At 41.5% G+C, this 26397-nt stretch overlaps 1 protein-coding gene across 2 annotated transcripts in view; it reads left to right on the forward strand.

The window, feature by feature from the left end:
* The first annotated feature begins 322 nt into the window (after window positions 1-322).
* The window catches only part of SHTN1 (shootin 1), a 70758-nt gene continuing 44683 nt past the window's right edge, over window positions 323-26397 (forward strand). For both annotated transcript variants that reach the window (XM_055720598.1, XM_055720599.1), the window contains exons 1-5: window positions 323-524; window positions 10371-10423; window positions 17796-17856; window positions 22986-23080; window positions 25236-25404. In XM_055720598.1, coding sequence (XP_055576573.1) covers window positions 467-524; window positions 10371-10423; window positions 17796-17856; window positions 22986-23080; window positions 25236-25404 — 436 coding nt within the window. In that variant the 5' untranslated portion in view covers window positions 323-466. The remainder of the gene's footprint in view (window positions 525-10370; window positions 10424-17795; window positions 17857-22985; window positions 23081-25235; window positions 25405-26397) is intronic.

A 26397-nucleotide genomic window follows, 5' to 3' on the forward strand; every position in this document is an offset into this window, starting at 1 on the left:
GGAGGGCTTCTGCCCGGCCCACGGGAGACCCGTGGGGGGACACCCTAGCGGGCTGGCGGGAAGGGCCTTCAGGGCCCATCAGTGCCTACGTGGGGCTGGCGCGCCGGCCGCCCCAACAGGGCAGTGAGGACGCCCGTCTCCGCAACAGCTGGTGGCTGTTGTGCCCCCTGCCCCCTCGTCCACAAGCCGAGCGGCCCTGGGGTGTAGCCGCGGCCGGCCGGCGGGCGTGCGGGCCGAGTGCCATCCTGCCGGCCGGTGCCCGCCCGCGGGCCGAGGTGCCGCCGTGCCCGCACCTCGCACATGCTCACTGGGACGCCGCGGGAGTCTGGGCATGTGCAGAGCGGGCCGGGCCGCTCGCCGCGCCCGCCGCGCCCCGGGGCTCCGCCGTCCCTGCCCCCGCTGCCAGGTGAAGCCGCGCTAGGTGAGGCGGAGCGGGGCAGCCGCTGGCCGGCGGCGGCGGGGCAAGATGAACAGCTCCGACGAAGAGAAGCAGCTGGAGCTCCTTGCCAGCCTGAAGGACCAAGGTAGGGGCGGGCGGCGCCGTCGCCGCCTCCGGCGCTGGGGAGCGCGGCTCCCCCTCCGCCGCCGCGGGCCCTGGCTCGGCCGGCGGGAGCGGCTGCCGGGCGGCGGCGTGAGGCGGCGGCGTGAGGCGGGGGCTCCGTGCCCGGCCCCGCGGGGGGTCGGGGCGCGGCGGGGCGGGCGCGGCCTGTGCCGGGGAGGGGGGGCGGCTGCGGCCTGAGCGTCCCCCGCCCGGCGGCCAGGTCCCTCCTTCCGAGGCCCCTTTCTCCCTCCCTCCACGCAGAGGAGAAAAAAGCCTGAACAAAATAAATCGGGGGAGCAAAACGTTTCGGTGGTACCCCTTGCCAGTGCCCGCCGCAGCTGCCTCGCCGCCCGCAGGTGGGCTCGGCTGAGGCGGGGCGGGCGTGGGCGTCGCGGCGGCCCATGGCGGGCGGGCTGAGGGCAGAGGCTGCGGTGCTGGTGGCACATGGACTGCCCGCAGCCCGGGCCTTGCCGCCCTGTGCTCGGTCTGGCCCGTGGGCTGGTGGTGGGCATGGCTCACGGTGGGCAATGGGTCCCCGGCCAGCGGTACTGGTGAGCCCAGATGTCTGGCCGGCTGCAGGAGGTGGAAGTCTGCCTTGCTGTCTCTCGAGCTTCACGTGGTGTGCCTGGCTGTGCCGAACCTGGCATCGTGTCCCATCTCCCACCCTGCGCTGCAGGATCTGGTGCTAACCCAGCCCAGCCAACACCATCCATCCCTCTCCCTGTCAGTGTGCAAACTTCCTACCCGTGGCTTGGGGCTCGCCTTGGTACGCCAGACGTTTCTGTAGGGCCTTTGTAGTGCCAGTGTAAATGAAAGGGAGCAGTTGTGTTGGACTGGTTTGGATTCCTGTGTGAGTCACTCTCGGTGCTTTTGGAGAAAAGTCCAGTACTTCAACTTTATAGATATTCAGCTTTGTGAGTGAATAGTTCGGCTCGGAAGCTGATGCATTGTAAACAGTTCTTCTGTAAGAAGGGGAATGGAAAAGAGCTTGGATGCTCAAAAGGCAGCCCATTTTTTAACTTCCCTGGTCAGTCAATCCCCAAACCAGGTTGGTCTAGCAAAGTTTCTACTTTGGTTAGATAGGTAGGCAACACTTGAAAAATGGGCATTACCAGCTGTTTGAATTGTGGACATCTGCTTGTGAACATGCTTCAAACAATTGGTGTGGCTCCTGTCTCACAGCACCATGTGCAGTAGGTGCAGAGTACCAAGCCTGTAACTTGCAGCTGTTAATTCCCATAACTGTGTTCTCCTGGTCTCCCATGAGCCTGGGAGGAGCTGTTTGGAAAGGACCTGTGGGACAAAGTTGTGTAAAAGAGTGAAATTATGGGGGTGTGATCAGTGCCCTTTTTCTGTCATTTTTTCTTGGCCATCAATGTGCTTGGTCACTATTGCTGTATAGCAGAAGCTTTTCTTAACCAAATTTCAGCTGGATTTTTATGAACTGTTTATGACCTGCCTTGACACTTCTTTTTTTGGTTGTTCCTGTACACTCAGCATTGTAAATTCATGATTACTGGCTGGACTGGGTAGATTCTGACTTAAAAGGATTTCAGTGGGTATAAAATTTATGATAATCTTTTAGCTGTGCATTTTGATAACACGAGACCAAAAAATAAGGCTAAAAATCTGGGTTTTTTTGCCGACTGCTTCTTGCCGGTACTGTTGGATGGTACCAGCTCCAGTACCAGAGGAGCTGCCTGTGCAAAAAAGACAGTTGCTAAAATGGCAATAATTAGTTGCAAAAAGGCAGGTTTGGGTTGTTCTTTAGAGAAATCCTAGCCTCTTGAACTTGGTTAGGTTGAGGCTTCAGATCTGATGTCTGAAAGTCTTCTGCTCCAGTAGGCTGAGTATCTTTTAAGGTCTAATGAAATTTTACAGGACTGCAGGAATTAGTTCAAGGGAAAGTTACTGTAACTTGAGGACTGGCTGTCCCAGATCCACTTAAGCTGTTGAAACAGAAACTGTACTCGGCACACCTTGTCCTGTAAGGCATTTTTTGGTGGATGTTCATCCCCAAATGCAGGAGTTGTAGAGTGTTGTTGTGAGGCTAACAGATGTTTTTGTAATTGTATGGCTGGTGAGAAAGTTTTAGCCACTGGAAAACTTTTGAAAATACTCTCCTATATGCTGTTTCACATCTAAACCAATGCAAAATTATGGCAGCACACCGCAGTTAAATTAATAGTTACATTATGTTAACTGACAAGTCTGAGGTGCCCAAAGAAAAGAATTCAAGTGATGAAAAGGTAATGAGATGCATAAAATTGTCCTAACAGTAATGACCTAAATATTGTTGCTGTAGGTAAGTAAATTTTTTTCCCTCTTTATATAATGGAATTTTGAATATATCATTTCCCCTCCAATCATATTGATAACAAGACTATTTTAGATACTAACAACTTTCCTCAAGTAATTTTAGGATGCTCCATTAAACAGGGGCAGCGTGAAAAGAGGAGGAAGAGCAGCCTTTTATTTTTCCTCTTTACTGCTTCCAGGTGTAGATAGCAGTATTACTCGGTAAGTAAATGCTGTTGGTGGAAGGATCTGCTGTCTCTGAATATTTGGGGTAATGGGTGTATGTACTTATCATGTCTTGTCTTTAACGCCTTCAGAGTGGCATATGGCTTCAGACTACTGTAACATTATGGTCTGTAGTCAGATTTCTGGTAAACACCCATTGATTTGGAGGGGTTTCAGAGAACATTTGTTCAGTAGCTGTTGTTTGGTTTCTCTTTCAGGATGTGTTTTTCTAGTCTTGAGAAACTTGCCTGACACCAGCTAACTAAAGTGTCTGAGAAATGAGGCAAAAGGTAGAGGGGAAGGCAAATAGCAGCGTAGGTGGCTGATTGCTGTCACATTTCAGCTACTGCTTATACTTTTCCTAATCAAGGTCAATACATTGAACCTGAGGCAGGTGTTGTGTAGCTGCCTGCTCAATTCTCAGTGGCAGCTGTGATGCTGACTGGTGTCTGCGCAAACTCGTGTGGCTGTTTGGCAGTGCTCTGAACAGCAACAAGGGCACTGCAGCTGTCTGTGTGCAAGATACATTTATCTTTCTCCCATGCTGAATTTTCCAAGTCCTGTGTGTTAGACTGAGATACCTGATACTGATCGTCCTTTGGCTTGCTCCATTACCAAGTTTAAGGTGAGCATCATGAAGAAACATGATCTCTGTATTGATGATATTTAGGACTTAAAAGTATTGTTTGACTTTTAATCCTGTGAATAGCTTTCTGAGATGGCTTGGTTTGATAAAGCAGATCCACTATAAATATTAGTATTACCTAACCGTACTTTCAAGTGGTATTTCTAGCAGTGTACTTTTCTATTCAGCTGGATTCATAATTCCTATGGGTAAGACTTAGAACTGAAACAAACCCAATCAAGTGGCAAAGCCTTGCATTATTAGTGGTTGGTTGTAGAACCTGAGGAACTGTAGCAAGCTAACAGCTATGTTGTAACAGTAGTTGATTACCTGCCTGGAAGATTGCCTTGTTTGTCTTTCCTTTTATTTGCACTGCTGGTACTTTGCCCTTAAAGACAGAGTCATTTTCCGCTGCGGTCACTTTTGTTTACTCGAAAACAAGAGTCAGCAACCAAAACATCTGGAGTTAAAACTAGGTAAAATTACACTTCAGCTGCCACTATCACAGTCACATTTCTGGTCACTTGGTTAAATTACAGTGGTTAACAACTCCTGTTAACTATACATATACTAAGCATGGTTACATTGCCTGGGTTTTCTTTGTCAGTTTTGAAGGTCTTGCTCTGTGTTTGTTGGCTGGATTTGATGAAGTGTGGTGATTTCCAGTCTCTAGTCTCAAGCACTATGGCTCTATGATTTTTTTTTTTAAGATCTATGCAATCTCTTTATTTTTTTTTTTATGTCAGAATCTTTGAATAAGGAAATATTCTAAGAAACAGACTACCAATCTAACAGTGATATCTCAGGGTAATACTTTTTAAGTATCTGTTATTGATAAGCTCTTAATGTGGTTTGACAAATTTATTCTTCTTTGTGGCAGAGGAATAATTTATATGGCCAGAGGAATTTCTTTGTTTAGGATATATTGTTGGCTGCTATGTTTCTCTGTTGTCATCTTCTCTATAGTTGTTCCTCCCCCATATACCCATGTATGTGGGTGTTTGTACACAGCAGTCATCGTTCACCAGCAGAACCCACCCTGCCTGAATGTTTTTTTTCATGTATTAATGTTTAAAAGTGTTTTCCACTTTAGTTTCTTGTGTGGAACCCTACCTGCCTTTCAGAAACTTGTGAAGGCAAGTCTTTTGGTGTGAGCTTAGTGGTTGGGCTTTGTCAGGTAGTGGTGTATTTAATTTCTCTGTCCAGGTTCCAGGAAGCTGTAAGACTGCAGGATGCAAACTTGGGATCTCATGAAAAAATTTTTTTGTACACATTTCTACAGATTTGAGTAAAATCAAAGCATGTGGGAACCCAGATGCAGGATCTGACTTACAGTATTTGTACTTAATGCTTACCTTTGTATACTTACACACCTGATTTTTATTTGTTTATTTTTTAAAGAACTGTTTGGTAATGGAATCTTGTAGGTATCAGCTAATGCAACTGACATGTGACCAAAAGCTTAGTTTGGCTCTGTAAACTTTAGGCCCAATAATATATTTATATATGCTGACTCAGGATTTGGAGTCATTGTGAAGTAACGAGTATAATGCCATTACATATATTAACCATTACACAAGCCTGTAAGTGCTTGTTCCTCAGCTCCATCTCTCTTTCATGGAGGCCCAGGAGATGTTAGAAATGCTTTCCAGGCATCAGTTTGAAGTAGTTTGCACATGGCTGGCACTACTGATGTCACACCGTGTCCTGTTGAAATAGAGATCACCTGGTTAAGTGAAGGGGATCTTTGAGCCTAAAATGGGAAACAAGAGAAAAGTTGAGCCCTTTTGACTTTTGTTTACACTTTTGACAGCAATTCACAGGTCTTACGCATGCTGTGCTTGTAGGGAGACCATTGCTATTTGAGAGGTGGTTTGTAGAAAAGACTTAGCCTGACTCCCTGTTCCAAGTACGCTGGGATGAGGTGGGTGGTGGCAGCAGTCCCACTAAAGTGTCTGGTGCAGTGTTGCTGTCAGGGGTAATTCTCTCTCTAATGATACATCTGAACCTGCAAAATGCTGGTTGTTAGTTTGCTTCTACCAACAAAAGATGACTTCACTGGGATAGCTTGTTTTATCTGGAGTGAAGGCCTTCTCACACTGTAAGCTCTTTCTCTTGCCTGTACCAGCAAAGACATGCCTGTTCCATAGTCTAGAAGAATAAATAGCGGAATGACACTTGCTTCCTTTGACAGCTCTACATACTTTTTGATTAAATAAGTAGATTTGAAATGCTGAAGTGTCATTACTTGTTGATTTGGCATGGAAGGGCTTTCAGCCTACTTAAAGACTACCCTGGTTTGCAATATAAATGCAATATAAATATAAATAAAAAAGAAGTTCATGTAGCTTTTAAAGGTTGTTTTTTTAATTTGTATTTTCAATGTACAGCATTAGAAAAAGAGTTAATGAATTTTTAAATAAAAAGAGTAGGAAGTCTCTCACCACCTTGCTCTGTGTAAGTGAAGGTGTCTTTTCTGTTGTTCACTATGAATTATAGTCATTACATACTTTTATCCTTGTGACCTCATTTTACTAACAAGTGCTTTTTAGCCACAATAAGTATCTAATATATAAAACATTTAATTTAGATAATGTGTATCTGCTGGTAGCAAATCCAGGTTCAGAAGACTCAGGTTCACAACTAAAAATCAAAAGACTGAGATATAGTTAAAGGACCTTCTGCATACAAAGTTACCTCCTTAATTTAATACAGATAAAGTACATTGATATATCTTGACAGGACAGTTCTTTCTGGCCCACTGAGCTGTGGAATAAGTAGCTGCTGAATGAGCATGGTCATGCTATGAAGGAACATGCTGTGTTCACTCGTGTTGGCTGTTTTGTGGTTTGAGTGTTTTACAGTAAAAGCAAGTAAGGCTGGGAATGTTTTGGGTGGGCTAAGAGCTCTTTTTCCAGCTCTTTTCTCTCCTTAGTCTTGAAGTAAAGTTGTAATGTTGCCCTTGTACTGCGTGAAGATAGCCTGAAGCAAAGAAATAGGGTTTGTATCCTGATAATTTTTTCCTATAATACTGTTGTGTATCAGGAATAGTTCTATTAAGGTAAACTTAGAGTTAGTGTCGGACAGCGATAGTTTCTGGAGTTGTCTCTGATACTTATTTATTATAGTTCTTCAGGATTCACTGAAGGCTAATGAGTACAACATAGGCATTTTACTATCAATATATACTACAGTACTGATGCTTTGATAAAATGATGTACAGTTACGGAATTTTACTAGCACCTTTAGTAAAGCATTTTAGTCTGTTTCATTCACCACTGATTTATTGGAAAGAGTTTTTATTCCAGGGTTAAATTATGTATAGCACAATCTGAGTGAGTCAAGGTGAGATGTAAGAAGTTTTGAGATGCTCAAGTGCCATTGTCATATTGTGTGAGCACCTTCATAGGTTAAGGTGAAAAAATAGTCCTGTCTCACAGAGAAGGTTTAGGGAGGTCCTCATACAACAGGATTTATTGCTTGTTGATTTATAAATGGGTGATAATGATAACTTTTGATCTACCAAAGTGCGTTTTAAGGCTAAATAAGCTATATGAGATTTGGAACATGTAAAGTGTTGCCTAGTGCTGCTGGTATTAATTGTTTTAGGGTCATTTTAGAGTAAAGAGATGATTGTCACCTTTATGGCATTTAGTTGTTCAGTGAAGGTTATGTAGACTTTGAGTTTATTTTAGATGGCCTCAAAACTTATTGTATGTAAAACACTTGAAAAACTTTGTATAAAACCTTCCCAATACCCCCTCCAATGTTCAGAAAAAAAAAAGCCCGCCAATTTCCATCTTCTGCCTTTGCAGAGAATCTGATATACAGCAGAAAATGGTGTAGTCATTTTAAAATTATTATTTCTGTTTCCAGGCCTGATAAAAACAGCAATTTCTTCATTAGACTTAGTGTATAATAAATCCAAAACTGAAAATCTGAATGATGGGATCTGTATTGGAGCTTTATCTAGAGGTTGCCATCCACGAAGAACAATCTTGTTTTAAGATACCAGATCCTTGCTATGCATTAGCTGTATTCAAGGCAGAACTAACAGTTTTGCAGTGACTGTAAGGGGGTGGGCATGGTAAAAAGGCACTGCAGAAAGTTGCCATGTGAGTGCAGCATGAAGTAGCTGATGATTTTGTGTTTGTGTTCCGCAATGAAATTCCACAATGAATGTGCTGTGGATAACAGTCAGCAGCAAAAGAGGGAAGGGCTACCCATAACAGACGGTTTAATTCCCAGTCTCTCACAGGTGAGCCCTCACTGGAATTACTGGAGCGTTGTGTAAATTGTCTCCTTGTCTTTTGGTAACTTGTTCCTGTATCCATGCCTTCAGGGCAGCTGATTCAGAGTTCTCTGTTCATGGAGCATGTGAGGAGAGCTAAGGGTGGGGCAAATCTATATTTACATTTTTCAGTCATTTTTAAAGCATTGCATAGCAAGTATGAGTTCCAGGCAAGCAAACACTAGCAGTTTTCAAGTATGAAGAAACTATATCTGTTGATACAGCCTTCATTCCTTTTCTTGCATCTGGGTGCTAGGAATCTCTTTCCTTGTTTTCTTAAAGGGAACAGGGAAATTAGAAGTGGAACACTGATCAAGAGGCATAGCTTTTCTGTTCCATGTTCATGTGCAGGAAATGTGTTGTTTCACTAAAGGCGCTCTTTCTTAGAGCAACTGCATCAGTGTGGTTTCTTCCTTGTTCATCTACCTGTTGGTTTTGTGTGCTTCTTGACTATGGGAGGTGGGTAGGGGTCTCCGGGCTAGGTAAGGAGGAGTGGGGACAAAGTAAAGGGATGGATGGGAAACCTTGGTTTTACTGGCAGGGGGATGCATGGCACATTTTTAAGAAACCTGATTTTGTTTGTTCTGCTCTTCAGATATATCTTTTTACTTGGATGAGCAGGAGTGAGGATTTTTTTCCATCTGTTCAAATAATCAGATTTTCTGTGAGTTTGCATGTGGACCGTGACTTTGTTTTCAGTGGTTTTATTTAACTTTTTCCTCTTTGAGAGCCCTGCAAATTTTTCAACGCTGCTGATCACAGCAAAGCTGAGATTCTGGCTAAGAGATTTCTAGTGTTCCTTCATTTCCCTTTCTAGTTAATACAGTCAGCAAGGTCTTGCCATTTCCCCATTGCTGGTCAGGGCACACAAGCAGCAGAGTCCTGTGTTTTGAGTTACTAGCCCAGGAGCTAATACTGCTTTCTGTATCCCAGACTTCATGTATGTCAGTCCTGCATCTATGAAATGAAGTGGTCTTGCAGAAAAGAGGAATTAGGATAATTTGAGTTTTTTACATCGGAGGTACTTCTGTGCTGCTGCTGAGAGTAATAGGCATGCTGAAGGCAAGCAGAACAGTGATGCCATGGACCTAGCTTTCAGGAGTGAGTTGGATTAGTTTTATTTCAACAGATTTTTAAACTCTGGAGAAGCAGAAGAGGCTGTCACAACAGTGTAAAGTGTAACTTTCATTTGTAAGAGCTTCTTGTTTGAAAAAGTTTAACTATCTAAAGCTAGAAAGGGCTAGCGGGTTTTCGGGTGGCTAATCTGCCAGATTGTACATGTTCATGTCTTCAGATGTAGGGTAAGACATGTTAAGTTTAAGATGAAACTCCAACATCTCTGCTATTGTCAGCTGAAAACCATATATTCACATCCTTTATCCAGTTTTAATTAAGTTGGATTGAAATAAAACCTGTATGCTAGTATAGCTTCTCTTAGGTATAAGAAAAAATTTGAGAAGATGCCACAGGGCTGGGATAAAGTGCATAGTGATGTCGGGAGCCCTCTCATTTTATTCTTGCAGCATGCATCTTGAAGACTGAACAGTGTTGCTTTCTAGCGAGGTTTGTTGTTCTAAGGTTTGGAGGTGTATTCGGCTTCTTTCTAGCGACAATAAAATTTCTATGGTCTTGGAAGCAAAACAACCCATATGGGACACACTGAAAGGACAACAGAATTGGGAAGTTGTGGTAACAATGGCATGTCTCTAAGGTAGTAAAATAAAAGATGTAAGAAGACACATAAAAATACACAGTAAACTGGAAGTTTAATTGGTAGCTGATCGATTGTTTCTGCATATTATTTACTGGTTTGAAACTGTGGATCTCTAGCATCCTGGAGGTTGATCCCTTCCCTGCTGATCCCTGCAGCTGAGTTCTTGTGTGATTCCAAGTAAATCATACAGTCATTTCATGACTCCAGTGTGGAGTTTAAAGAAAAAGGTCTGTCCTAGGACTCTTGTTGGAAGAAAATGTTAGTAAATAAATAAATAAAGGCGCTCAGCTACTCTGGAGTTACATATGTGTAACAGTATTGTATTAACCGTGCTTTCTAGGATTGATCTGTAACCTGAGCCAGTGTGGGTATAAAATAGTGAGTGCAAGCCAGTACATTCACTTTGTAATTTTTGAACTCAATCAATAAGGTTGTTTAACTCTCCATTGATCAAAAATTGATTGTTTTGGGAGCCACCATCTTTTTCAGACACTTTCCAATTACTTCAATTCTACAAGGATATCCAGTTCATCCACTATTAATGAAGTTTATGACCTGTGTTATTTAAGAAGTCTGTGTAGATAGCCAGAAGAGCTTTAAAATGAATGAAATGGAGAGCTGATTTGGGCAAAGGAAGTGCTGCAATATTAACTTATTTTTCTTTTTTCTTGCATAGCTATTGGCGAATATGAAGAGCTTAGAGCAGAAAATAAGAAAACGAAAGAAGAGGTTTGTATCTGTTGATTATTTCTTTAATACTAAAATGCTAAATATCAGTATACCTTATTTGCTACGGTGGGTTGTTGTCTGCTTTTGTGAGCTCAGCTGATTACGTATAGATGCAAGTGATACTTATCACATGTAAGTATTGAGGAGCAGAGTGCAACTCCCATCAACTATTCCAGCTGTCCCGCTCCAGAAAAGTTGTTCTAAATGTATATTTTGATTTTATGTATGATTTTTATCTATAATTTGTTTTAACTGATTGCTGAAATAGACAGCTTGCCTAGGATTACAATGGGAAATGTAGACAACTCAAGTGTGTAGATATTCTTGTTTCTTTTGGTTCTAAACCTTGTTTTATTACAAATAGATTTGCATAATGGGACTTACTGAAAAAAAAAAAAAAAGTACCCAGCCCTTCTGAAAGTTGGAATATGATTTCTGAAGGTCTTTAAAGTCTTCTCCCCTCCCTTGGCCCCACCCTGTCACCCTAAAAAACAAACCAACCCAATTTTTAATAGGAGAGCAAAATATCTTATCTCAATTTGGAGAATGGTACTGCAGCATAAAATGGAATGGCAGCGTATCACACATCTTTCTGTGAAATCTGTGTGCGGGTCCAACTTGAAAAAGAAGCTTTTAATGTTTGAGCTGAATTTCATACATCACTGCAGGATTAATTTTTTTAATGTTCAGACATACTAGAGTAAAAAATGACTGCTTTCTAGATTGTTTATTGTAATTATGATGAACTGTTTAGTAGTTAAATTAAGCACATTCGGTAAGGTAGCTCTTTCCACCCAGCACTGTTGTTCATTCAACACACCTGCTTTCTGCAAGGAAGCCAATGGGAACAGAGAACTCCTGCGAGAGATTAGATGGGAGTGTTGCGCTGCATAAATCCGTGTCAATGTGCAAAAGGTCTTTAGCAGATATCTGCCGAAAGAAACTGTGGCCTTTAAAAGACTCATACCGGTTCTAGATAGCGAGGAAGGTAGAGGAGGAGTCAGTGCTACTCTGTATGATAAACAAAAAATTATCCTTTCTTCAGTATTAGTGAACTGAAAGTGCAAGAGACATGTTAGTTTTCAAATCCCTATTAGCTGCCAAGGCATGTAGGTTTAATTTAGCTTTCTGTGAAGTAATTTCTGAAGGGTCACTTTTAGTCTGGTTGCTATAAATGTTGCAATGCCAAGGCTGTATTGGGAAGACCTTGTTCTTAGCTACTTTCTCATTATTAAAGAAAACTTTAAGCTTATCTTCACATTATGCTTCAGCAATGATTATGTGTATTTCCACTGAGCTCAGCGCATTGCACTTCACTCCCTCCTACCCGTTGACCTCCTTGTCTTTTATACTGTGCTTGTTGCTGCATTCCTGTTCTGCTGTCCTACACAAGAGCCTCAGATATCCCAGGAAATCGGTCCTCAATTTTTGCTGTTCAGAAGACTGCAGCAGTTCATCTCCTAGTGCTCAGAGGAAAAGGAGAATGAAACTGAGTTAAACCAAGAGTCCAGTAGCCTGGTGTCCTGCCTCTGACAGCAGCGGAGAGGGAGGAGTAACAGCGTGTATAAAACACCTCTGCAGAGTACTCTTATAGTTTCCAAACCACTTGCGGCCTGGGGACTTCCTCAGCTGCATGTGGTTTCAGTGTGTTCTGCCCTTCACAGTGCTCTTTCTTGAATTTGCCCTGTCCCCTCCAAGCTTGTGCTGCTTGTTGGCTTCCATCATGTGAGGGGTTCCACACCAGGACTGTCTACCACATGAAAAACAGGCTCCCCAGCTTTGCCCTGAACCCAAGTCCTGCTGGCTTTTGCTGTTGCTTCAACAAAGCTTTGTTGAGGTTTTGGGGGTGGGGATTGGGGAGGATTTTCTCGAGGTGCGTTTTTATTTAGAAATTTTTCTTCTTCAAAGGCAATTCCAGTGAAAAACATTGTAGCCAAAATTGAGATGAAATGAGATGTTCTGATGTTTCTTGCATTCTGCTCTTCTTCCTTGCTCCTCTCTCACACAAGACTTCTTTCCTATAACTGCCTATCTCCAGCCACTCCTGTGTGTTTGTTCTGAAGGCTGGTATGACGTTTTTCAGAATACTTGCATAAAACTGAAAATCCTCCAACTCTGAGCACATGGGGATTACATTCCCAGTCCAACAAATTAGTTAAGCAGGTGCTCAGGGTTGGAGGATTTTCAGTTGTTATGCAAGTATTCTCCATCCAAGAACCTCCATCCTGCAAACTGGTGTGCTTGTGTAAGCATTTGTGCTTAACTGTTTAAGTGCTTGGACTCAAGTGGTTAAGTGTGAGGCCCTAAGTCCATTTATTCTACAAAAAAAAAGAATCTGCTGGTACAGAGTTCATGGTTATTTTTGCTTCCAGTGCCAATACTGAAAGAAACTATTCCTTGCATTATTGCAGGGCTGGGTAATCCTGAAAACTCATTAGCATCTTTCTAACTTTGTATCTTAGTTTATGCTCTGCAGGATCAGACCTGATGTTGGAGGAATTTAGCACAGGCTATCTCTGCCTGTGGGTCTGGGGAGTTGTGGGTGGCTTCTGTTCCAGTTTCTGCCACTCTTCGTCAGTATAAGTGTAAGCAAATAGCTTCCTCCATTATCCACATATCAGTTGTGCTCATGTAATTGCATAGATAGGAGGAAAAGAAGAGAGAAATTCTAGAATAAGGCTTGGAGATTATTTGTGGAAAGTACCACACAGGAGTTAGATAGCAGTCTGATGTATGTGCTTTAGATGCACTCAGTGGAATCTTTTTCTAAGTCACCACTATGCTTGTATGGCTCTGAAAGATGAGCTGTGTCATGGAGAAATGATCCTAGTTTATATTAGAAACATGGAACTCAGTGGATAATGAGCAGCTAACTTAAAATAAGATGTAATTTAAATTTTTGAAGATGTGCGCTTTTTGTTCCATATGTATTCTTAGGATTAGAAACTGAGTTGTCATAGGTTACTTTATTCAAAGCACTGCTGCTAATAACCGTGAAAATTTAGGAGCAAAATATAAGATCTTTTATCTGCAACATCTCTTCCTCATTGCCTTGCTAAACTGCCGATTTTGAGACCTCTGGTGGGGTCTCTGACAAAACTGGTGCAGGAATTTTGTTATTAGTATTTTTAAATACTTTTAAAAACTGGAACAAAAATGACATTGGCAGATTACTTCTCTTAGGTCATCCTTTTAATTGAACCGACTAAACATGCGTACCAGTCCCCAAAAAACAGATAACTAATGTTCAGTTGCACACAAATGTAGATAACTTAATATGCAGTGCTGATGTATTCAGAGTCAGATCATGAATAAATATTTGACTACTTGCTAATCAGACAGAAATGACTCTGAACACTGGTTTTGACAGTGTTTTGTCATGCTGCCAGTGGGGGGAAAGAAAAAGCAAGACAGCTATCCAAAACAGTAGGTGTAATACTGTATCTCTGATGCATCGTTCATAGTTGCTCTGTTAAAGCATATAATCCATAGAGTGGATTATATATTTTGTCACCAAATGGGAATGGAGAAGGGATTCTGCCCTGATGACATGCTTATTCTTTCTGTAAGTTGAGTGTAGCAAATGTCATAGGATACTTTTGAGCACTGTACCAAACTCATAATTTTAGAACAAGCATTAAATTTACATAAATTTCATAATCTGTGTAAATGGGAAAGAATGTATCTTGAGTTGCTTAGCAATGGCTTTAATTGACTATATGGCTAGTACGTGAACTTCTTGCATCTTAATTTCTGAACTGAACAATCTCTTTCTTGTTTTTTGCCATTTGAAGGCTTTCTACTGAAGTCAGTAGGAGCTTATGTGCAAAATAGTTGGCAAAAATGAAGCCTATTAAAAGAGAATAGACAAGAAACCCAGGCCTCCCTGGAATTAGTGGCAAAGAGTCATCAGGCTGGTGGGAGCGGGTGTACAGAGAATGTACCCACAGGCTGCCAGGTGGTTGTGTGCATTGACTTCCAACATCCTGTTGTATTGTCGGGTTCCCTTGATAGCATGGTACTATCCTGGTACTGTGCTAGCTCCAAGTACACGCCAAATTTATGCACTGCTGTTCTCCTTGCTTTATATGCAGTCTTGGTTTGAACATCAGCCTTTGATGTGTATGTGGTTTACTTGTAAGTAGTCAGCGTATCAATTCCCTGTGCTAGAAATGAAAGTGTTTCCTCTTATCTTGTGTACCTAGAAGGCAAAAATCTGAAATTGAGTGGGATTGGCAAAGCTCCTGAACTTGCTTCTGCAAAGTAAGGAGTTATTCACAAAATGAATTTTGGAAACTGAGCTCTTAATTTGTTTCTAAAAATACAGATGCAATACCTGTTTATTGCCAAGTAATTATTGTTGAGTCCTATCACTAGTTCAGGACTGGAACGGGAATGTTGTCTGTTACCTTCAGTTTTTTATTGGGATAATGGTGCTATAATATTAGATAGTATAAATGCTTATTTTCTTCTGAAGAGAAGCTGGAACTCTTAACAAAATAAAGTTAAGACCATAAAATTGACCAACAATGCAGGTATCATTGACTTTTTTTTTTTTTTTTTTTATTTGAGGGTACTTGCGTATGGAGCTATCTGTTAATACTGACAAGGGAAGACTTATTGAATACTTGAAAGCTGTTTCTCCTCAACAGTTGCACGTGCTTGAATGTGAAAAGTGAATAGTAGATTTTTATAGTGATGTTATGGTATTTATTTAGCTTTTAACATTTAACGTTATTGATATTCCTGTCAACTAAGAATTCTACCATATCTGCCTGAAATTGCCTTTTTGAAAAGTGAGGTGGTTGTGAATTTTGAAGGCTTCTGTGCAGCTTTTTGAGAGCAGCTAACATTTCTAAATTTTGGTATTTTTAAACTTTCCTGTTTTAAAGGTGTGTTCGATGTATTTTAAGGGATGACAGCGTTTTTTATTATGAAACTTCATTACTTTACAGGAATATTTTGTTTGTATAACTTTCCAGTCTGAAACATTTAAGACAATCTCAGCTTTTTCTAATCCTTAGCTAAATTTGAGATAAACTATTTTTTTTTGGTAGGACTTGCAACAGCTCTGCTTGCACGGGTCTGATTGCAAGACAAAAGGCAAAGTGCTTTCCATTGATCATTTCAGCAAGGGCAACAATCTCCTGCTTTCCTTTTTTTCCTGTTTTTTCATTCTGAAGCACAGTAGCAGCAAAGGGAAAATATTGAGGAAACTGCAACTGGGAGCAGGAATTGCTCAGCAGAGACCCAAACCTACAGACCCTGATTGTGCAGAGAAACATGCATAGCTATCAGAATAGTCCGCTTGCCGTGGTCCAAATGGAGCTCTCTGTGCAAACAGCACTCAAGGTGAAGTGGAATAGGTCATTTCACTTCCCCTTTTGCTGCACAGGGAAAGCTGTTACGCCTTAGAGCATGTTGCTGGAGGATTTCAAAAGGAGTTTTTCCCATCACTGGGATAGGGAGTGTACCACATCTTCTACGTCAAGGTTTTCATCAGTACAAAAGTGTCTTGGTGACTTCCACAGGCAACAGATCAGATCCTTAAAATGTTAATCTTCCTGGTTTTTAAACTGAGCATTAAAACGGCTTGCTCACTTAATGTGCAGTGGGCTGAAAGCTTGCAGAGTGCAGAAAAATCTGTGGGTGAAGTATGCCAGTGTGATTACAGTGTCTCTCTTGTAAAATACAAAGAGGCAGCAGCTCACGCTGATCCCCCTTTTGCAGTGGAGCTGCACTCTTGCACGAACGATCGGAAATTCTTCTGCGTCTTTTACTGCTGCTGTTCTTAGACTGCACTTCTGCCAGTAAGGTAACACACATTTTTGCTGAGAAAATTGAGAGGGAGGGCGGCAAGCAGCAAGATTCATGCACAGATTTCCCTTCCCCGCCTCTCCTATGCAAGATTCTCTAAACAGCTTCTTTGTTAACAGGGCCAGATGAAATGGTGAGTCTTTGTCCTGTGCTGCTTGCTCAGCATGTCTTGCTCCTTCTGCAGCTCTGCCTTTTTTCACAGACCTTTACAGCAGCTGGTGACTGACCTGTCCCCGCTACTCAGCCGCTGTCCCTTGCCTCATCACCCCAGTGCCACGAGAAGAGAGGTTGCTTGTTGAGTGCAGCTGCTTTTGCTCCCACTCATAGCCATCAGCAGCAGCTTCCAAAACCTGCGTGAAGGCTGCCCCTGAGGTGACACCAATGGCATCCTCTCCTTGCCCAAGAACAGATCCTTCTTTGGGCCTCATCCAGGGTCCTCCGGAGCTGACAGAAGGGCTGTCTTGAATTTGGCTGCCTTTGAATCGGGCTCTCCCGCTTCTTGTTACTAAACAGCAGGCTCCTTTCCCAGCTAACTCAAAGTGAGTCCTCATGTGGAAAAACTGAAAATCGAGCAAAATCATTTCAGGTTTTTTTTTTCTCCAGTTCTGTTCCAATGGTCAGTATCCTTGTAATTGCAGTTACACTGTAAGGAGCTCAGTCACACAGATCTCTTCCAGAAGTTAACTCATGGTCTTGGCGTTGATTTATTACTGTGAACATACACAACCGCATGTGAGGAAGGATGTCTGGTACACTGTGAGTGTAAGACCTGTTGTGTGCCAGTCATACTTCCCCCCGGGTCATGTGTTTTTCACAGTGTGGTTAATCACTGACTGTCTCTCTTGTGAATTTTACTCATTTCTTTGAGTCCTTTCATTTGCGTATAGAAAGGGGTTTCTTAGACAAGTCTATGTAACATCTGTTTTATTCTTTCTCTTTGAAGAAACTTTTCCATCAAAAGATCAGTGATTGTAGCCCTATGCAGTGTTAGCATTAACCCCAAAATTATTAAAATTGGGTTGATGGGAAATCCTCAAAGTGTGAAAATGAGTGTCCTCCTCTCTTTAAGGCTGAAGCTTTTATCATGATGTTATGAAACTGAACAGCATGTCCCTGTTTATTGGCTTTGAGGTTTTCCGTGCACATGGTAGGTATAGAAATGTAGGCCTCTTTTCCAAGTCTATTTGTGTTAAACTAGAGATAAAAAGGAGATTCTTGACATGCAAAGTGTTGCTTTTACTGTTGTGTGGAACATGGATGACTTAAATCAGTTTAGGATAATGTAACTTTTCTAAAATGTTTTCAGAGTAGCTCTGAATTGGAACCTAAAATCAAGTAGAACTTGCTAGTTTGGTTAGGAAATGCGCTGGGTAATGAATTTTTTATGCATAGTTTTCATCGATCTTACGTGACTGAGAGCAAAAAGAAACGATGCCTTGATAAGCTTCCGTGCGTTATTGTGCTGGCAGTGGATCTTTGTTGATTTTGCATGTTGTGACTGACTGCTAATTAAATAACTGGGATCAGTATTTCATTTCAATTTTCTTTTCTACAGTGTGACAAAATCAAGCAAGAACGAGATGAGGCTGTCAAAAAACTGGAGGAGTTTCAGAAAAGTAAGCTGTTAATATTAGTGTGGAGTGGTTTTTTTTTTGGTATAGAGAGTTATGAACATAGCTCTGCATACTCTGCAGCGGTGTTAAGACTGAGATTCAGGCCCACTTGCTGTTTCTCCTTCAAAACCTTGTTTTAAGGAGCTAATCTGGTGAGACTGACCATTGTCAGACTAACTGCTGTCATGGCTTTTATACGCTCTGACACAGGTAGCCATTCTTAAGGTGCAAAGTGGTGAAAATACAAATGCAGCTCTGTCTCACCTGGATTCTGCAAGTGACTTTTGGAATGATATATGCTTGGGTTGAGTGGGATTTAACCCTTTTGCTGACATTGCTAGTAATAATAATGGTAATTTTTTTGTGACGAAGTAAAATTACTTTAAGCACACCAGTAAAGGTTTTTAGGATGAACTGCTGTCTGTTGATAATTTTTAGAGCAAAGTATATCTTGTCTGGGCTGTGAGAATGTCAATATTCAGTTTTACACTTTTATGGTAATGGTTCTATTGAAACTGTGTGGTGTCTGGAAGCAACAAAGCACATCTAATGGGAGTGGAAGTATCCTAGTGGAATAGCTCCTTAGAAGAGACAGTTACAATAGGATTGTGGTCTGTTATGTCTGGTTTATGCCAGTATGGTGAACTGCACAACGAAGCATCAGAAATGTGGATGAAGTTAATGCAGGAGGAAATCACACTGTCTATACTTCTGTTTGACTGTATAATAGAGGAATTTGCTCACTTCTATTTTATAATTGTTCATATGACACAATTATGGAAAATAATTTAAAAATCAAACACCTACTGCCTTAAATGATCTTAGATAACTGTTCTGCGAGGTAAGAATGTTCTCTTAGAAGTCTAATTCCTCTGGAAAAAACTGCAGCCTGTTTTGTTTTTGTTATGATACGAGGAATACCAGAGTGTGGCAAAAAATGTCAAGTAGTTAAGACTTAAAATTTGAAGTAATATTTGATGTTGTAAAATTTTATAGGTTTCTTTTATCTTCCTTTCACATTTTTAAAGGACATACCTTGTAAACATAGTGATAAAATGCCAGGAATATTAGGATTTTAAGGCAATAATAGAGCCCATTATTTAAACGACAATATAAAAGGCAATTATATTGATGAAGAGCTACATTGGCTTTGTGTCTGTGAATAAACTTGGCCTGTACTCAGCTTCTATTTGTTCTCCTGGCATAAACACATATTGTGTGTGATTCCAGTTTAATGGGGCCCCGTTTGTATGCCAAGCAGCTGCATTTTAGGCCCTATTGCGTGATTTCATAGCTCTCTGAAAATTGGTTCTATTGAGCACAAGAGATAGAAGGTGGTGGTGGGGGGGAAAGCTTCAACACACAATCATTTCTTTTCAATTGGAGCCAGCAAGGTTGATGACAACATGACCATTGTGTTATAATGATAAGACCACTAAGGATCTGTACCTCTCATCAAGGCTTTCACACAACAGCAGATACAATTTAATTCACTGCTCTGTCAGCAGTGCTGATACCATTATGCCGTCTGTCTCCACAGTTATAATCACTGTCCTCCGAGAAATGCAGTTGAAATGATCTTGAGCAGTCAAAGAAACTCTCAATTAAGGCTGCCACTTCCAATGTGTCAGATTGTGTCTTATGTACTTGGTACAATTTTCACTTCCAATCCTGTTTATTTACAATGTCTACCAGTAATTATGCTTAACATGTCATTTAGTGAGGGTGCCCCTGCCAAGGAGATTGTTGGGTGCTGCAGTACCATTGAGTGGGAGTTTCTCGCAGTCAATGCCATCAGCCGCTTTTAGTCCCTGATGGGATGCAGTAGTAATGTTGATAATGCAAGTATCGTGCTCATCAAGTCATAATTAGATGCCACTCAAATGTGCCACTTGTAATAACAGTGTTGATTCATGTTTTCTCGGTGACTGCAACTACTAATTAGTTAAGTGGTTTTTGGTTGGCCTGCATTTGCTGCGGATTATTATTACCCCTGAAAAAAACTGTCAAGGTTAGAGATGTTTCAGGCCACTTAGTGCTGCTTTATGAATATTAATATTGACATAATAAGAACTTTGGACAGACTTAGGAAATAATACATTTTTTTTTGTATTTAATTTGGAAAGATTTTTTCCCCTGAGTTAATCATAATTGCAGGTTAATTAAGTTTAAATGAACCAAGAGTAATCCCCAGTTCTGCCATGTGAGCCCGATCCTTGTTTCCTAACTTTAGCCTTGCTTGAGGCCATTAGGTTCCTGTCTGTAAAAGGGAAGCAGCTCTGTATTTCCACTGCTCCCTCATCCTGCATTTCGTTGCTCCAAATTCCCAAAGCTAGGCAAAATAACACCAGAAGAGGTATAGACGTGTACTACCTGAAGCTTTTCCTCTTTCAAATTAAATGTAGCAGCTGGTACAGCACACATGGAGCAGGTAGTTTCTCCAAAGTCAGAAAAAATGGAAACAAAAAGACAACCAAAGAAAGAGGTGTGGTTGCTCTGCTGTTAGAAGACTTCACGTCAATGGTTTTTGGACCAACATTTCCCAATACTCTGCCCTGATTTTTTTCTTTGTCTGCTCATATTTTCTCGAACTTGTTTCTTACACGCAGCTACACATTTGGCAACAAACTCCAATGTATTTCTTGTTACGTATGTTATTAATGACATTAGTCAATATTGACTAAGTATCTATAAAGCTGCGTAAATACTTGTTAATGGCCTTCTTTTTCCTATCCTAAGTCCTATTTTTCTAGTAATTAGGATGACCTCTGGATATCAAAGAGGACTTAAGTAAGTCTCTTCAGTATTTAGGCAAAAGTCTTGGAAGAGGCCGAGTGGGATTTTCTAAGCAGTGGTGTAAAAACTCTAGGTTTTAAAGCTTGTTCTTATGAAAATGAAAGGAGATACTGGAAGAAGTCCTCCATATTTACACTATCTTCTTTTAGCCTTGCTCCTGCTCCAAAGTATTGTTCAGCTGCAAGTAGTCCTTTCTGCACATTGAAATCCTGACAGTGGGCTGAGAAGGAATCTGCCCCATAAAATAACTTGCAGAATTAGGGTCCAGGCTGCTGCTTAGGATGGATAAAGGTGCCAGGAGCCAAGGAGGAGCTGCATCAGTGAGCAAGGTGCTAGCCTGAGAAATGGGAAACTTGTTGGGTTTTCTGCTTTGCTCCAGATCCCCCGTGTGACTGGAAGCTTGTTACTTAGAAGACAGCCTTCAACACTAGTATATTGAAGTACCTACAGTACTGCTGGAAATTCAGGGGAATGGCAAGCCAAAATGTATCTATGCTTTTAACTTTCCTCTAACTTGCATTGGTATCCTATGTTACAAATAAGATTTGTTCCATAACTTTTTGGTCACTCTTAAGAATATTGTGTATCTTTGACACAGTGGTGTGTACCCACTGTGGTAATAGGGATCCTATAAGTGCAAAGGACAAATGTGACATCAAATGTAGTAGCACAGCCGTGATTTCAGACACAGTCAGGCAGCTTGCTCTTGGCCCTGGTCTCATGGAAGTTTGTGTGTGTACATGCTGGGGCCTGAATCTTTATTGAGGACTGTGAAGGTGGGTTTTGAGACCAAGGTGCTTGTTTTAGGGCACTCTCAAGCACAGAAAGACTTCAAACAAGAAACAGTTCAGACACTACAGCCATATAGTAATACAGATCTTGAGTTTTTCAGCTGAGGCTGTCAGAAATCAGGCATTGCAAGCAGTGTTGAGTTTCCATCAGGACTGCCTCCATCAGGATGTACTACTGCAGGCGGCTTCAGAGCTGATGGGCAGAACAAGGTGAAGGAACTGTGCTGTGGTAATGATTTGACTTCATTGGAGCATGCGCTGTAGGAGACACAGTGAATATGGAGGCTTCAGTCACTTAACTCCTTTCTCCATTTCCTGGCAAACTTGCCCCAGACCTGTGCTGTATGTCCATCCTGCAGCTGTTCTTGTACAGTGTGGTCAGCAAGTGTGTTGATACTTAAAATACTGTATAAACCTGGAGACTGGAAGATGAAAATAAACTTCATAACATACCTGAGTTCACAGAATGGTCAGGGTTGGAAGGGACCTGTGGAGATTGTCTAGCCCAACCCACTGCTAAAGCAGGTTCCTCTAGAGCAGGTTGCACAGAGTTGCATCCAGGCAGATTTTGAATGTCTCTAGAGAAGGAGACTCCCCAGCCTCTTTGGGCAGCCTGTGCCAGTGCTCTGTCATGCTCCAGGTAAATAAGTTCTTCCTCATGTTCAGAAATAACTTCTTGTGCGGCAGTTTGTGCCTGTTGCCCCTTGTCCCGTCACTGGGCACCACTGAAAGGAGCCTGGCCCCGTCCTCTTGGCACTCGCCCTTGAGATGTTTGTAGGCATCGACGAGCTCCCCTCAGCCTTCTCTTCTCCAGGCTAAGCAGCCCCAGCCCCCTCAGCCTTTCCTCATACGGGGGATGCTCCAGTCCCCTCACCATCTTGGTACCCTCCGCTGGCCCCTCCCCAGCAGGTCCCCGTCTCTCCCGAACTGGGGAGCCCAGCACCAGCCACGGCACTCCAGGGGCGGCCTCGGCAGGGCAGAGCAGAGGGGGAGGATCACCTCCCTCCACCTGCTGGCCATGTTCTTCCTCATGCCCCCCAGGGTCCCACTGGCCTCCTTGGCCACAGGGCCACTGCTGGCTCACGGGCGACTTGCTGTCCAGTTAATCTTGCTGTTTAAAAATTCTGAGGTTCTAATCTTCTGAAAATGGCATCCATAGCAAGTTTTCAGAAGAATGTCAATCTTAAGGGACAATCCTAATGTTCTCACTGTGATTCCTTAAGTGGTAATGAAGTAAAGATGATGAATGATGATGGTCAAGTAGGCTTCTGCTGGCTTTCTACTTCCATAAGTTTATGCTCAATTCTCCAGTTCCCCCTCTGGTGCTGCAGACATGGCTTGAAAGATTTGCTTAAAGCAATGAACCAAATAGTCAATGTTCAAAACCGTTCCTATCCATGGAGATTAGCTAAGTATGTACTTCTCTGTATTTGAAATGCTTACATGAAAGTTAACAGGAAAAGGTGTAATATTTCTCATCATGGGATGCATGTGTCAAATGCACGTGTCAAATTCAGGAAAATAATGACTAAACTCTTCCCCTAGTTTCTCACATGGTTATTGAGGAAGTAAACTGCATTCAGAACCATCTTGAAATTGAGAAGACGTGCCGTGAAAGTGCTGAAGCTTTGGCTTCTAAGGTGAGAAGAATTATGGTGATTCTATTTCATCCAATTTCTTTTTTTTTTTTTTTTTTTAACTTGAGATTGTATGCATGTCCCAGGTATGTGTTTGGTATAATCTTGTGGATCTGTGAAATTGTTTTGAAGTAGCAAAAACTATAAGCCATATGCGAGATGCAAAATACAATTCCTGCCATTTTAATTTAGTTTCTACTTTGGAAGACTAAGCTATGGATCAGCATCTTGATATCTAGTTTTTATATGCATTTAGGTTAAATGGAAAACAAGTTTTAGAACTGTCCTGTGTGAGATATAAAACAATAATGAGCATTTCAGTGTCTAAATGAAATGGAAAAAGTCAACCACTGCATTACATTTCAGGTGATTGTTTATGAAAGCAAAGCAAGGGCAGGGGAAAGGTGACCTCCGCTGCTCTGTTGATTGCGCCTAGTCTGATGAATTTAGCAAGTGTGTAATTTTCTATATTCCATCTCATCAGAAGTGCATTATTATTAAAGAATGTTTTTATCTCCCTTATATATTTTTGGTTGTGTAAAATGCATCTGAGCCACTTCATCAGAAAATGGATTACAGCAATTTTGAACCAAATTTCATTAGCAATGCTGACTGCCTTTTTTTTTTTTTTCTGTCCCCCCACCCCTCCCTCCCATCCCCTGCCCAAAGTACATCCTTAGATATGGCAAAAATCACACCAGCAAGAAATCACTTTAATTTAGATGCATTAGCAATGTACTTTCTGGAGGTATTTACTTAATTGTTTGCATAATGGCACTGTATTAGAATTCATAAGATAGACAATCAGCATATAAGTAAGAAAATGAACGCATTTATGCAACTTTTCTTCTTTCCTGCACTTTTCCTGTAATGCATGTAGAGGAGCAGTTCAAAGGATAGGTTTATCCCATGGGGCTGCTTTGCCAAAGCTGATTTTTTTTGTTGCTGTGAGCTGACCATGTAAGGTTCCTCACACCACCTTTCCCGCTTGCTCAGTTTCATTCTTTGGGAATGAGATGAAGCAGTTCTCAAGTAAATCTCCTGTAGCTGGGGGGCTGAGGAAAAGGGGGATCAAAGATGATTGCTTGGGTAAAAATTCAGGGTCAGCTTAACTGCACAGTATATGTTTTATTTGAAGGTAAAAATTGGACTTCTGAAGTGCATGTTGACTTCAACATGTTGTACGTCATTACTAGAAAATTGAGTCTCATTCTTAGACCTGAACACAGGGAATGCTTGGCTGGTGGGTGGACAGTGACCTCAACGTATGCCTGAATACTGCTGAGACTGTGCTGAGCTTGCTGACAGCTGCTGGCATGGGCTGTCTAGATGCAGGACAGTGAAAGAAATGGTGAGAGTGAAACATTTGCAGTAATCCCTGTTCAGTTTTTGCTGGCACTTTGATCAAGATGGAGATGCCTTGTAGAACCTCTTCTGTATCATCCACCAATGAGTCATGTGTTTAAGCATCCAACTCAGAGTGGTTTCTGACTTGTGGTTTGACCCATAAAGAATTGGTTTATGATACAGCTTTCATCTTACATATGTTGACTCCACTAATAATTCCTGAGAATTGAAAATAATTCAGAAGAATTCTGAGGTAATTCTATCATGACTGGGAGCATAGTAGTTGTGGTGTTGGTAGTTTATAAGTAAAGGAAGGGCATATGAGAAGGTAAGAGCTTTTATTTGACCAGTTGATAGAGCTGGCAAAACCACAGGAGCTTTCAGGAACACAAGCCCTTCTTCAGGTCATTTAGTTAGGGCTCCTGTTGATGCTAATGCATGCTTAAGGGTAAGGAGCTAAAGCACCTATCACAAAGAATTCGTAGCATTAAGTAAGCTTGATAGTTGATTTGATTTCATTTGAACCTACACAGGGTATTTATTAATCAGAAGTACCAGAGAGGAAAGAAGGGCATGGATGAAGCATCATGTTGAATTCAAGCCTCCTCAGGGGAGAAAGTGGACAAGTTTCCCATCTTCACATCTTTTAATGTTGAATGGACCATTTAATCAAATGTTACTTTGTCTTCTTCATTTGATAGATCTTTTAATGATAAAGGAGAAAAAAAATACAATTGACTTCTATTTTCTTGCACAGCAGCTTGAAGACAGACTGACTAGCTTATTACTGTTTGTGCTTCTTAACTTTCAGCTGAACAAAGAAAATAAGACCTTGAAAAGAATTAGTATGCTTTATATGGCAAAACTGGGCCCAGAAATTATCACTGAAGAGATTAACATTGATGAGGATGATTCATCCACAGATACAGAAGCTAACTCTGGATCCTGCAATTCTCTGCATTGTCAGCAGCAAATAAAAGGTGAGTGTTGTTGAGCCTGCACCACCATACAAAGCAGAAGCTGTCTGAAGAATGCCAGTATTGGTTTGGACCAGAGATCACTCTCAGAAGCACGAGACCGAGTCAGATGGGTCATCAAAGGATTTCCAGAAAAGACTAAGAACATGGTGGCCTTGTTGTGATACTGTGTAATGTATATGGTGGATATACAGCCTGCAAAGTAATAATGCAATAGGAAAATGAGATCTACACAGCTAAGAGAGTTTGATGTTACTGAGTCGGTAAAAGAAGTACTTCCTCAAATCCTTAACAAAGTAAAAGTTGAGCAGAAGGATAAGGTCACCTTGGTATTGCTCCAACTGCAATGTCAGTATTTCAAAGCTGGTGTAACAGGACTCTCCATTTCTGTTTCCATTATGTACCTTTGTATGCACAAACTTCATTCATATTACGGAGCTGTTGCCAAACAAGCAACTTAAAAAAGGACTGTTGTACTGGGTAAACCAGCAAAACTTGGTAACATGGAAATATACAGATAAGATATATCTGCTTTATTAGGAAATTTCTGGGTCTTTTTTGAAAGTCAAATTTTATTTCTGCAATCCAAAATCTGCCTTCCTTTCTTGTCTAATTCTGATTAAGTCATTATGATTCTGTATGTTATTATATCATAGTATCCAGAAAAGGGGAATGCCGACATTCTGCTTTTGGTGACAGAGGGAGACTAAGTGGCTCACTTAAAACCAACCAAAACTCCACACCCAACAAACAAACAAAAAACCAAACAGCCTTCACTTTTTTCTGATAGTAATATAGCAAATGATGTTGCAAGTACAGCTTTCCTGAATTTTCAGTGTAGCCTTGTTAATTGTTTTTCTTGAATGGAGCAACCTCAAAATGAAGCGAGAATACAAAATATCACTGAGAAAAGAGAATGAGTGTTGTAAAAATGCTTTACAGAAATCCCACCCAAGAAATAACATGCCATAGTACCCTTCTATAGCAAGCAGTTTT

This window comes from Falco cherrug, chromosome 9, assembly GCF_023634085.1.
Source record: "Falco cherrug isolate bFalChe1 chromosome 9, bFalChe1.pri, whole genome shotgun sequence".
Classification (NCBI taxonomy): Eukaryota; Metazoa; Chordata; class Aves; order Falconiformes; family Falconidae; genus Falco; species Falco cherrug.